Source organism: Puma concolor, chromosome C2 (genome assembly GCF_028749965.1).
Source record: "Puma concolor isolate L17-30 chromosome C2, mPumCon1.1.hap2, whole genome shotgun sequence".
Classification (NCBI taxonomy): domain Eukaryota; kingdom Metazoa; phylum Chordata; class Mammalia; order Carnivora; family Felidae; genus Puma; species Puma concolor.
Window position 1 is genome coordinate 152,230,273 of NC_141675.1, and position 13,304 is coordinate 152,243,576.

Here is a 13,304-nt window from a genome sequence, read left to right on the forward strand (position 1 = left end):
GTCTTATGGTTTTTACTGTTTTTACAATATGTTACTACAACACAATTCAAATTATAAGTGTAAAATGTCTTTGTGCCCACGTCATTTGAGAAAGAGGATGTTACTAGGTTTAATAACACTTTCTATCTAGTTTAACACCACCTTCTATCCAAAGTAAACCGCCCATGAATCTGCAGAGTAAGCGTGGTAAGCGATGGTGCAAAGGCCAGCCCTGTGACCTCAAGTGGTTACCGTGGACTCTGGGAGGCACTTGCTCTGCTAATAAAACAAGAAGGCTAGCAAAAGACCCATCTAGAAACCCAATGACTGAATCAACCGATCAATGAAAAGCAGATTTAAAAAACCCGTAATCCTAGTTTCACTCAAGAAGTATATTTTCAAGGGGCACCTGGCTGGCTCAGTCGGTGGAGCGTGTGATTCTTGGTCTCAGGGTTTTGAGTTTGAGCCCCACTGTGGGCTCTGCACTGCTTGGGATTCTTTCTTTCTCTCTGCCCCTTCCCCACGCACTCTCTCATGCTCTCTCTCTCAAAAATAAATAAACATTTTTAAAAAATAAATTAAATTGGGGCGCCTAGGTGGCTCAGTAGGTTGAGCGTCCGTCCGACTTTGGCCCAGGTCATGATCTCGCGGTTCACGAGTTCAAGCCCTGCATCAGGCTCTGTGCTGACAGCTCAGAGCCAGGAGCCTGCTTCGGATTCTGGGTCTCCCTCTCTCTCTGCCCCTCCCCCGCTTATGTTCTGTCTCTCTCTCTCTCTCAAAAATAAACATTACAAAAATGTTTTTTAATGAATTAAATAAAATCTTTTTTTTTAAAGTGTATTTTCTCAAAAGAAGCAATGACAAATTTGAATATGAATTGGGAATGAGATGGTATTTGAGAATTCCTGTTAATTTTGATAGGTGTGAAAATGTCAACTGTGATTCTGTAGAATGTCCCTATTTTCCAGAGATGGACATTGAAGTGCCTCTAGATGAAGTGTCGAGATTCTGTAACTAACTTTGAAATGATTCAGGAAGGATACATACAGATGAAACAAAGGTGGCAAAATTCTAATGAATGTTGAATCTAGGTGATAAGCTCTTATAAATCTAAGGTTAGGATAAGAAGAAATCCCCTCATCTTTAGAAATCTGTGAGATATCTGGGGAGGTAGAGAATTCCAGGTTGTAGCATTCTGAAGTTAACCCTCAAGGGGTAAGATCTTAGGGCCAAAATAAAGGTTGGGTTGGGAGAGTATACACCTTACTAAAAGAATTCACCACATGTTAGCTCTCTAACGGCATTTTAAAGAATTTCCAACTTACATACAGCTATGCAGGACATAAGTACACAAGTTTTTATGTACAGTTGACTCTTACGAACAATGGGGAGTTAGGGGCGCCAGTCCAAAAACCCAGGTGTAACTTGTGACTTCCCAAAAACATCACTACTGAGAGCCTACTGTTGACCAAAAGCCTGAGTGATAACATTAACAGTGGATTAACACGTATTTTGTTAGGTTATATGTATCATATACTATATTCTTACAATAAAGTAAGCTAGAGAAAAGAAAATGTTATTAGGAAAATCAAGAAAGAGAAAACACATTTATAGCACTGGACTGTATGTACTGACAAAAATATCCGCAAGTAAGTGGACCCGCACAGTTCAAACCCATGCCGTTCAAGGGTCAACTGTAGATCCACATGCCCTTCCTGGCAACATCTGGAAAAGAATGAAATTTCCAAGATGATTTTTTTAAGGTTTTATTATTATTATTATTTTTTTAATGTTCTAGTTATTTCGGAGAGACAGAGCGCAAGCAGGGGAGGGGCAGAGAGAGAAGGAGACACAGGATCCGAAGCAGGCTCCGGGCTCTGAGCTGTTAGCACAGAGCTCGACACTGGGGCTCAAACCCACGAACCGTGAGATCGTGACCTGGGCCGAAGATGGATGCTTAACCCACTGAGCCACCCAGGCACCCTGAAAGATTTTATTTTTTTAAGTAATCTCCTCACCCAACGTAGGGCTTGAATCCACAACCCCGAGATCAAGAGTCACATGTTCCACCAACTAAGCCAGCCAGGCGGCCCTCCAATTTGATTTCAAACAATTAATCTTTTAACAAAAACAAAGAACATAGGAGGAAGTAACAAGAAGTATGCCACTGAAACTTGAACACTATTCTATTCGGTTTCTAATGAACATATGCTTATGTTAATAAATAAGCAGTATTAAAGAGCTACCATGTCAGGAAAGTGCGGTGATGCTGATTCTGGAAAGAGAATAAATATGATTTCCAAATAAACGTTTGAGATGGTCTCAGTCTTGCTAAAAAGGCATTTTGCATTTATGGTCTTATACGGTGAAAGTGCTCCCAGCCTAGAAAGCTGGCCAGAGGACTCACGTCTATGCAGGCAGGTTCCTTCCAATCTAGACGCTTCCCCACTGTTACAAGTACTTCCTACGGGCCTGTCCAAAGCCTTCAGTATACAGACTGCCTGAAACAGGTGCACCAATAACAAAGGACTAGATACAGTTTTTCTTTGTAGAAAGATACTCCGTGCAGCACAGTACGGCCAGGCTGCACGTGGTTCTTGTCTGCCCATCTTTTAAGCACTTCATGGAACTCACACGTAGACAGACCTTTAGTTAAAACTCTCAGGAGTGTTTTGAGGAACCGCATTTTTAAAGTGTTGCATTTTTAAAGTGTTACATTTGAGGCAGGGGAATGGGGACTTACCAAGACCAAATTATCGGCTAAAACTCAATAAATGAAAAAACTTCCCAACTTGCTGCCCTCTTGCACGTACGTAAGACAAGATGGTTTTGTCTCATCCAGCAAGGGGAACCCTGCAGAGCTGGTATCACAAAAGTACCTTTCTTTCCACTGAATAAAGGAAAGGCTCTCTCGCTCGCTCGCTCGCTCTGAGTCATGACTCCAAACTGTGCCTGACACAATAGTGGCTGTGAAAGGCATCCTGAGCTAGCGGAGGTAGACAGGAAGTCATAAATTCACTTCCCCTCATTTACAAGGTTTGTTCACTAAAGAATACAAGCCTATGTTAGAGTAGTAGCCTTTGGATACCTAACAAAGAGATATTTATACGTAGAAAATAGACAATTAGTGCGGGTGCCAGAGAGACGTGAGGGCATATCTATCACCAAACAATAAAAGCACCCCTCGCACGGTGTCCATGCGGCCTGAGTGGGGGCCAAAAGAAACAACGGAGTTTTTTCAAAGAAGCTGTGTAGCACGGGTCCTCTGGGATTTCTATCAAAACTAACGGCCGCACACAAACTGTGTTCTGCAAAGCAAAATGAGAAATCAAAATAGAATACACACAGGAGGTCTCGGCAACAACTGCAACATCAACTTCTTGGGTCTGTCTGTTAACTTGCAGTGAAAGAGACACGGAGCCGTTTTGCAGAGGACCAGCCGTGAAGGTGGCCCCACAGCGTTAGGAAGCGCTCACCTGAATGTTGACAAACACGCCGTGGTAAGTCTCGTACAGAACTTTGTTGCCCTTCACGTGCAGGGGAAATTCAAAAGGAATTTCTGTTTTGCCGCTGGGAAATTTTCCTGGCTTCACCATTTCGATGGTGCTATTGATAATCTGGATAGGCTGTAAAGAAAAAAAAAGCAACTCCATCTATCAACACGCACTTCTAGATGTACTTCCAAATTACTGTGTCCGTTAATGATCTCCTGAGAGCCGCGAGCCACGAGCCCTTGGGTGCCCCCCCCCCCCCCGGTGTCCTGGGCCGCACAGCTCTGTGTCTGCAGGTGAGCACACAATTGGCTCAAGTCTCTGGCACAATAATGGTTCATTCACGGTACCGGATGCTTCGATGTTTGGGGCACATCTGAAGTGGTATTTCCTCTCCTCTCCCCAAAAAGCTCAGTCAACTATCCTATCAACCCTCCTGACTGGCACTCTGACCTTCAGAATGAAGAAGCAGGTGCAGCACAGTCAGGATGAGTGGCCAGGAGGGCTGCCACCTGAACCGGGGCTTCTCACGCCTCGGACACCAGACACCAGCCTCCCGGGAGCCTGCCCACCGCCCGCCCACCGTGTGCGGAGAGAGCGGGCCCGCCCGGCCTCAGCCCTGCGTGCCTCTGCATCACACTGGGAACCTGCCTGAAGGCAGCCATCACACCGTAGTTAATGTGTTCCAAGCCTTGGGTTAGCATCACTCAGAAGATCTCCGACTTCTGAAGTGAGTCTCGAAGTGCTGCTGGAGGAAAGCAGGGAGACTGCGGAAGAGGGTGGGAAGGCCGGAGTCTGAACGCGGGCAACAAGAGCCCTTCTCTCCTCTCACCTCCTTCCCTCTCAACACTGAGAGTTAACAGGTCCTTCAGGAAACGGAAACTATAAGTACGGAAAAAGAGTTGATATTCCGGAACACAGGCCTCTACCCAAAATGACAAAAAGGAAAGAATGGCCACTGCCCTACCTGCGTCTTATCTGAATATCAAGTAACGGTTTTGTTTTGGGAAGGTGAGTGCCAGAGCCAAAGGCGCAACGTCTCAGAAGGGCTCTGGTCTCTTGAAAGGCTGAATTTAGACCACTTATAGCTTTCCTCGTCCTATCTTCTAGGAATAAAAACAGACTTTCAATCGCAGGAGATATTCAGAATCAAAATATCGGAGTATTTTTTTCAGTTTGATTAGTAAGTATTAAAAGTATGACTATCACTGTACCTTACAAAACAACGACAGGTAACAACAATAAAGCCAAAAAGCAAGCAAAAAACCCCACAATTACGGGGATAACGGACTAAAAAAAGATGTGCAACCTGAGCATTCTTACCTTAACAGAATTATAGAAAGCTTCGAACACACCCACGCTCTTGGCGCTGAGCTGGAGGTTCACACTTCCTTCCACTGTCAGAGACACTCCCTGGTGCTGGATTGAATCCTTGCCAGATATGACCACCACGCCCGAGAGGACTTCCTAGGAAAGCAGAGACAGCCACCAAATTAACATTCCTTTGCATTCACCTTATTAGCCAAAATAGGTCTCCTTAAGGATTTGTTCAAAGATGCAGACATTCACTGAGCACTTATTACAGACCAGAGGCCTGGATGCTGGGATGGAGAAGGCACAGCCTCGGGTGGGGGCGCCGGACGGCCACGGACAACTACATGGACAATTAGCTGGGTGCACACTGCTGGGGAGCATGAGGGGGGGAGCGGGCGAGGGATGTCATGCGATCACCCCCTTCCAGACACATCCGCACTCCCAGCTGGGGGAATCCCAACAAACGTCTGATTTCAAAAGGGCAAAGACAAGGGCCTGAGGCAAATGGCAGATTCACAATCATGTTACACATGAGCACGTATAATGACTTCTTCAGAAAGAATACGATCAAGTAAGACCCTTTTCTTTGGGTTCTTTCCCGATTATGCTAAAACGACTACACATTTTCAAATGCGTAATTTAACACAACTCCTTGTTAAATGGCGCTCTCTCTGCCCAGGAAGCCTCACTGAGGGGGGGTCTCGAGCCTGTCCACACAACACGTGAGTGCAACCCAGCCTTTCACTACAGGTCTTCCCCAGTCTCTCCACGTCCAGGTTCACTCTGTGGACATTCGAGCCCAGAATTCTCTGGATCATAAATCATTTGAGAACGATTTCACAACAGATCGTGTATTCATTTGCCTGAAGATAATTACTGAGCAACAGAATATGGACATTATACTCTCGGCTGGATGGCAGTTTCTTCCTGTTGCCATTGAACTCGACAGTCTCAATTTGCTATGGGGGGTTTGGGTGGAAAAGGAAGTGGAGATTAAATAGCATCCACCCGAGCGGAAAGAGAATCCACAATGAATTCAAACAATGTGTTTCTGAAATGACCTTCAGAAACAGCATGCGTCTGTCAAGCGGTAATATGATGGCAGAAAACTGGGGGCAACAACACAAAAAAAGGAAAACAGCAAAATTAAAACGGGCCCACAGACCAAAGCATCAAAAACCATCTGTCCTACTGATGTTGAAACCTCTCCATCTCCTCTAGTCATCCAGTGAAAACCCTTTGACCAAGTTCTCATGGTATATGGAACTTGGGGAGCAGGGAATACTCTATGTCCCTTAAATATGCTAAGTATTTTGTTTTTGTTTCCTACTCCCCCATAAAAAGTACGTAGGCAAATTTAAATGAAAACTCCTCTGAAATAATTTAACTTTTAAATTTAATTAAAATTGGGGCGCCTGGGTGGCTCAGTCGGTTAAGCGTCCGACTTCAGCTCAGGTCACGATCTCATGGTCCATGAGTTCGAGCCCCGCGTCGGGCTCTGGGCTGATGGCTCACAGCCTGGAGCCTGCTTCCGATTCTGTGTCTCTCTCTCTCTCTCTCTCTGACCCTCCCCCGTTCATGCTCTGTCTCTCTCTGTCTCAAAAATAAATAAACGTTAAAAAAAAATCTTATTAAATTTAATTAAAATTAATTCTACTAGTTCTTGTACAACCCATATTAAACAGAAATCTAATTTTTAGAAGTTTAAATTCACTAGTATATTTTTAAAAATCTACTTGACTAGTGTATCCAAGAAATAAAATGAGCCAAAACAATTGCATGAACTTTATCACCTAATGCAACACAGTCATGCCTGGGACAGGTCTGCTCCTATCTAATCACAACATTTTCAGTTAATCTCACAGGAGCAGGGTCTGTCTGGGCTGACCACTGGTTGGCATATTATAATCAGTAGCACCTTTCCTTCCCTAATCCCTATGGCATAAGAAGGAAAAAGAAGCAAAGTACCTTGGAAGTAAGCAGAGTAAATAATTTATGACCCAAGGGACTCTTTTGTCATTCGCTGATTTAATTCAGAAAGAACGCAGTAGAGAGAATACAAAATTAATATAATAGTAGATAAGTTAGGAGTTCCTATGATATACAGGTCTGTTCAATCCCTGCCAATAAAAGAAGGATATAGAATTTGTCCAAGTGTAGGGGCGCCTGGGTGGCTCAGTTGGTTAAGCATCGGGTTCCTGACTTCGGCTCAGGTCATGATCTCACGGTTAGTGGGTTTGAGCCCCCTGTCAAGCTCCGTGCTGACCGCAAGGAGCCTGCTTGAGATTCTCTCCTCTCTCTCCCCCTCCCTGACCTCATCTCTCAGCCCTCCCCCTCAATCACTTCACTCCAATCCTCCCTCACTGGCCCCCCTGCTAGTCCTTTAGGTGCCTGCAAATTCCAACTTCAGGGCATTTGCACATGTCCTTCCCCCCCCCCCCACCCCCCAACCTGGATGTTCCTCCTGCACATACCCACACGGCTTGTGACAAAAATCCTCTCCTTGACCAAACTCTACTCAGCTTCTCTTGAGCTCTTTTTCAACGAGGCCTCAACTTCTGGACTCCCGTGTTCACCTCTGCAATGTCTGACTGTAGCAAGAATTCTGCTAATTGCTTTAGCCACCCCCCATATCTGATCACCCTTGCTCAGGTTCCTCACCCGGGGCCCTCGGCCCAACACATGAGACCCCGTCAACCTGGCCTGCCTTCAGCAAGAGTCCCATTAGATTGGTTTAGCCAGAATCCCCACTTGGACTCAGTCCCCGTGTCTCTTCCTCCCCACCCCCACTCCTTACCTACACCGTGCTCAGAATTGAGCCTGTTCTCTCCCCTGCGCCCACCACAGAAGACCTCCTTGAAAAAGCTTGCCCGACCATCTTTAACAAGTGTCACGGATCGTTTTTCTTCAACACTCACTCGCTCATCTCTATGAAGTCATCATGCAAATGACCCCATTTAGTGAGGCCCTCGCAGACCGTGCCGTCCAAAACCGCCCTCTCCCCAACAGTCAGCCCCACCTCAACTCTACTCTGGGGCACATGTCACCTCCTAAAATACACACAAGTACATCAAAAGATGCTCAATGTCACTCGTCATCAGGGAGGTACAAATCAGAACCACAATGAGATACCACCTCGTGCCCGTCAGAATGGCTAACATTGACAACTCAGGAAACAACAGATGTTGGAGAGGATGTGGAGAAAGGGGAACCCTCTTGCACTGCTGGTGGGACTGCAAACTGGTGCAGCCACTTTGGAAAACAGTGTGGAGGTTCCTCAAAAAATTAAAAATAGAATGACCCTATGACCCAGCAATTACACTACTAGGAATGTATCCAAAGGATACAAAAATGCTGTTTCAAAGGGGGCACCTGCACTCCCATGTTTATAGCAGGGCTATCAACAATAGCCAAATTATGGAAAAATCCCAAATGTCCATCAACTGATGAATGGATAAAGAAGATGTGGTGTATATATGTATATGCACACACTTACAATGGAATACTGCTCTGAGGTCAAAAAGAATGAAATCTTCCCATTTGCAATAATGCAGATGGAACTAGAGGGTATGACGCTAAGATAAGTCAATCAGGCAGAGAAACACAAATATCGTAGGATTTCACTCATATGTGGAATTTAAGAAACACAACAGATGAACATAGGGGAAGGGAAGGAAAAATAAGATAAAAACAGAGAGGGAGGCAAATCATAAGAGACTCTTAAACACAGAGAACAAACAGGGGTTGCTAGACGGGAGGTGGGGGGGGGTGGGCTAAAGGGAGCATGAGTTAAACGGGCGACAGGCATTAAGGAAGGCACCTGTTGGGACGAGCACAGGGTGTCGTATGTAAGCGATGAATCACTGGGTTCTACTCCTGAACCAGTACTACACTGTATGTTAACTAACTCGAATTTAAATCAAAAATCAATTAATCAATCAATAAAATACACATAAGTAATTCTCTCTTATTTATTATCTGTACTCCTGGAACATAAACTCCACAAGGGCAGAGTGATTGCAACCACAAGCCCTCGATCCATATTCATTATTCAATATTCATAAATGACCATTCACCAGGAAAAACAGTATCATCAAGCAGATGAACACTGTGAAGATGCATTTCACCATGAACTTTTTAAACTGCTTCTATAAAGGATGGGCACAAAACAGAGCTGTAAGAGCTCAGGGAAAATGACATGATGAGGCCACAGAAAGAGATAAAGGTAGAAGAAAAACTCAGAAAAGAAGTAGAAGGAAAAAACCAAAAACACCACAGAAAAGGGGGTGAAGCTGAAAAGGGCAAAAAGTACATGCAGGGCAGAAATAAGAAAATTCAAATTAAATAAAAATTTAAGAATTAAAAAGAATCACAAAAACAATGACAAATAGGACTGTGAGGAACATCCAACAGGTGCATAACGAAGTTCCCAAATGAGAAAACTGAAAGAATGGAACAGAACACATAGTCACTGATCAATTTTAAAATACTGAGAGGGAAAATGAATCAGGAATGGTCAGAAAAAGGACAAAGTACAGTAAAATTATTCTAAACCGAAAAAGAAAATCCTTTAGGAGTCAGGCAGAAAGATTAAGTCACTCACAAGAGGGGAGGAAACAGACTCTCCACAGCAAGACACAAAACGAAGGTACAGCAAAATGCCTGACACAGTGCTCAAAGAACAAAGTGATCCTAGAATTTTATACCCACTTCAACAGTCACTCCAGTAGAAAAGAGTTTTAAATGTGCAGAAACAAATAAACCCCAGGGAACACTGTATGAAAATCCTCCTTGAGGAATTTACTACACTGCAAATTACATGCACCTGTGGGATGGCTAGAAAAACCGTGTCAAAAAAACCCCACTTGTGGGGCACTTGGTTGGCTCAGTGGAGCGTGTGACTCTTGGTCTTGGGGTTGCAGGTTTGAGCCCCACACTGGGTGCAGAGATTCCTTAAAAATAAAATCTTTAAAAAAACAAAATAAACATGTGAAGATTCAATCCATTCAACTCTAACGACGATATACGCGATGATGACGGTAGAAGAATGCAAAATACCTGACAGTGTAGAAGTGACTTAAGTGACACTAGTTGGGGAAGGAAGGGAGAGACAATGCAGCAGGTGGCATAATGTCCATGGTTTTCCTGACTCTCACAGCTGGGACTTACAAATACTCCAGTAAAGCCATGCTCTCCAGTATGGTATCCACTAGCCACGTGTAGCTATTTAAATTCAAATTTATATAGGTTAATAACAAATAAAATTTAAAGTTCAGCCCCGCAGTCGTCCTAGCCACACGTTCAAGTGCTTAAAAGCCACTTTATGGCCAGTTGCTGTCATAACGTACAGGACACGCACGTCGCTGGGGAGAGTTCTATTAGACAGTGAGGCTCTAAAGTTAACACATCAGGGGCGCCTGGGTGGCGCAGTCGGTTACGCGTCCGACTTCAGCCAGGTCACGATCTCGTGGCCCGTGGGTTCGAGCCCCGCGTCAGGCTCTGGGCGGACGGCTCGGAGCCTGGAGCCTGTTTCCGATGCTGTGTCTCCCTCTCTCTCTGCCCCTTCCCCGTTCATGCTCTGTCTCTCTCTGTCCCAAAAATACATAAACGTTGAAAAAAAAAAAAACTAAAAAAAAAAAAAAAAGTTAACACATCAAACCATACAGTACAAACTTAACAAAGGTAGACGCCAGTAGAGTTAATATTTGTAAATAACTAGGACCAGTTGGTAGAAGAGAAAGGAAGAAGGAAAGAGGGGATACAGTCATCTCATCACCGTTCACAAGAGGGAATTATAAATAACGTCTAAAACATAGCAGATGTGGGGCACAATAAAAAGTTGTAAGGGTAACAACTATAACAAATAAAACTCCAAAGTATTAGAAAATCAACACAAAGCAAAGAAAATAAGAGAGGAAGAAGTTTTAAAAGGTACTTAACCATCCCTTCGAGTGACAACAAAGCAGCAGTGACAGAACTAATGCCAAACATATGTCGCATTAATGGGCTAAATTAACGTCTATTAAAAACAGACATACAGATTATATCTTAAAGCAAAACCAATTTTATGGTGTATGACAGAGAAGCACCTAAAAGAAGAAGAAAGGATAAGCAAAGGACTGTGAGGCAAAAGCGAAGAAATAAATCACGGGCTGTAATCTTCACATCAGACAAGGGTGAGTTCAGAGAAGGAAGGGCTGAGGCGGAAGGGCGCTGTACCACCCAAGGCAGTGCCACTCACAGCGACTACCTGTGGCAGTGCTCGCTGCAGATCAAATAACACAGCATCGAAATGCAGTGCAAGAACCACAGGGGAAACAAGGACAAATTGAGGGAAACACGTTAGTTGTGGGAGGTGTTCATTTACCCCCTTGGCTCATGACGGATAAAAGGACAAAGAGAAGAAAGGCTATAAAGGACCTACGTTACGTGTCAATGAGGTACGACTGATCGGTACATGTGGAACTCTACCCCCTGGAAACTGACATACACACTTAATATCCGTGGTTCCTTCACAAAAATTGACCAAGCTGGCCCATAAGTAAGTTCAACCGTTGTTTTTTTTAGGGGGGGAAGAAAAACAAATGACTATCAAGAAAAAAAAAAAGCACAAATTTCCAAAATAAGAGGGAAGTATCAGAGATACAGAGGTTATTAAAAGAATAATAGGAGAACACATTATTCAACTGCATGTAAGTAAATCTGAAAAGTTGATAAAGTCAATTATCATTCTAGAAAATACAATTAACCTAAACAAAGGAGCCATGAAACCGAATCAGTCACCTTAGAAAAAGTACAGAAAGGTATAAATAAACCCCTGCTCAAAGCGCCAGGCCCAGAGAAATTCATAGACCACTCCCAAAATATATGAAAAGCAGAAATTTCCAATATTAAACTACTCCCAAACAGATAAAAGGTATATAAAATATTAGCAAATATAATCCAGGAGCAACTTAAAGGAATATCACATCATAATCAAGTGGGATTTAGTCCAGGAATGAATGGATAGCTCGATTATTGAGAAAAATTATTAATACAGCGCATCAATAGCTCTCCAGAGAAAAATACAGTCGTCTGCATAGATGCACAAAAGTCACTTGCTAAAATCTAATACCCGTCCTCGATAAAATTCTTAGTAACATTAGAAGGATACTTCCTTAACATGACAAAATATATCTACTTTTCCCAAAAGCCAGCCTCAGCCTTGATGGGAAATGAGATACACTGCCTTTAAATCAAGAATAAAACAAAGATCAGGGCACCTGGGCGGCTCAGTCGGTTAAGCGACCAACTTCGGCTCAGGTCATGATCTCATGGGTTCGTGAGTTCAAGCCCCACGTCAGGCTCTGTGCAGACAGCTCGGAGCTTGGAGCCTGCTTCAGATTCTGTGTCTCCCTCTCTCTCTGACCCTCCCCCGCTCATACTCTGTCTCTCTCTCTAAAAAATTTTAAAAATTTAAAAAAAGAATAAAACAAAGATGAACACTGTCACCACTATTATTGTACTACAATTACTAGTTAACATAATGAAACTAGACAAATACTATGAAAATTGAAAAGTAGAAAGTAAAATGGTCATTATCTGCAGATAATATGATTGCATGCCTAAAAGAACCCAAGAGAATTCACTGAAAATTATCAACATGAAGAAAATTTCAGGAAGACAGTTGGGTAGAAAATTAATGCAGAGAAATTAATAAGGCATCCTGTATAAAACAACCACCAATGAGAAGACATGGCTGGAAGTAAAGACTTTATTTCCAAAAGCAACAAAAAGTTAAAATATTATATGGGAAGCTTTTTTTTTTTAATGTTTATTTATTTTTGAGAGAGTCAGAGACAGAGAGTGAGTGGGGGAAGGGCAAAGAGGGCGAGACACAGAACTCGAACTCATGAACTGCGAGATAATGACCTGGGCCGAAGTCAGATGCTTAATTGAGCCGTCCAGTTGGGCCACCCAGGTGCCCCCAAAAGTTAAAACGTTATAAATTAACTTAACAGGAAATGTCCAAAACACAGATAAGACAAAAACTTAAAACAGCTGAGGGCACAAAATAAATGAAAAGCCATACCATACTTATGAACACGAAGTTTTAACACCCTAAGTGTGTCTACTTTCCCAAAGTTAAGTCTATAAAGGCAACAGAATCCTAAAGAAAATAATTCTCTTTTGGGGGGGGTTTGGTGGGGTGAGACAGACCAGACAAGCTGATTCAAAAATTCTTTTTTTTTTAAAGCTTATTTATTTAGTTTGAGAGAGAGAGAGAGAGAGAGAGAGAGAGAATGTGCATGCAAGTGGGAGTGAGGCAGAGAGAGGGAGAGAGAATCCCAAGCAGGCTACATGCCAAAGGCACAGAGCCTGACACAGGACTCCATCCCATGAACCATGATCATGACCTGAGCCAAAACCAAGAGTCAGAAGCCCAACCAACTGAGCCACCCAGGTGCTGCTGATTTGAAGATTCTTATGGAATAGTCAATAAATGTTGAAAGGAAGGAGACTAGCCCCATGAGATGTCAC

The 13,304-nt window shown here is 43.3% G+C and overlaps 1 protein-coding gene across 3 annotated transcripts in view; it reads right to left on the reverse strand.

Annotated features, from left to right (window-relative positions):
• Positions 1-13,304, reverse strand: part of VPS26C (VPS26 endosomal protein sorting factor C) — a 48,820-nt gene that overhangs the window by 18,979 nt on the left and 16,537 nt on the right. For all 3 annotated transcript variants that reach the window (XM_086675961.1, XM_086675960.1, XM_086675959.1), the window contains exons 2-3: positions 4,794-4,937; positions 3,456-3,605 (exon numbers count right to left, since the gene is read on the reverse strand). In XM_086675961.1, the coding sequence (XP_086532087.1) occupies positions 3,456-3,605; positions 4,794-4,937 (294 nt within the window). The remainder of the gene's footprint in view (positions 1-3,455; positions 3,606-4,793; positions 4,938-13,304) is intronic.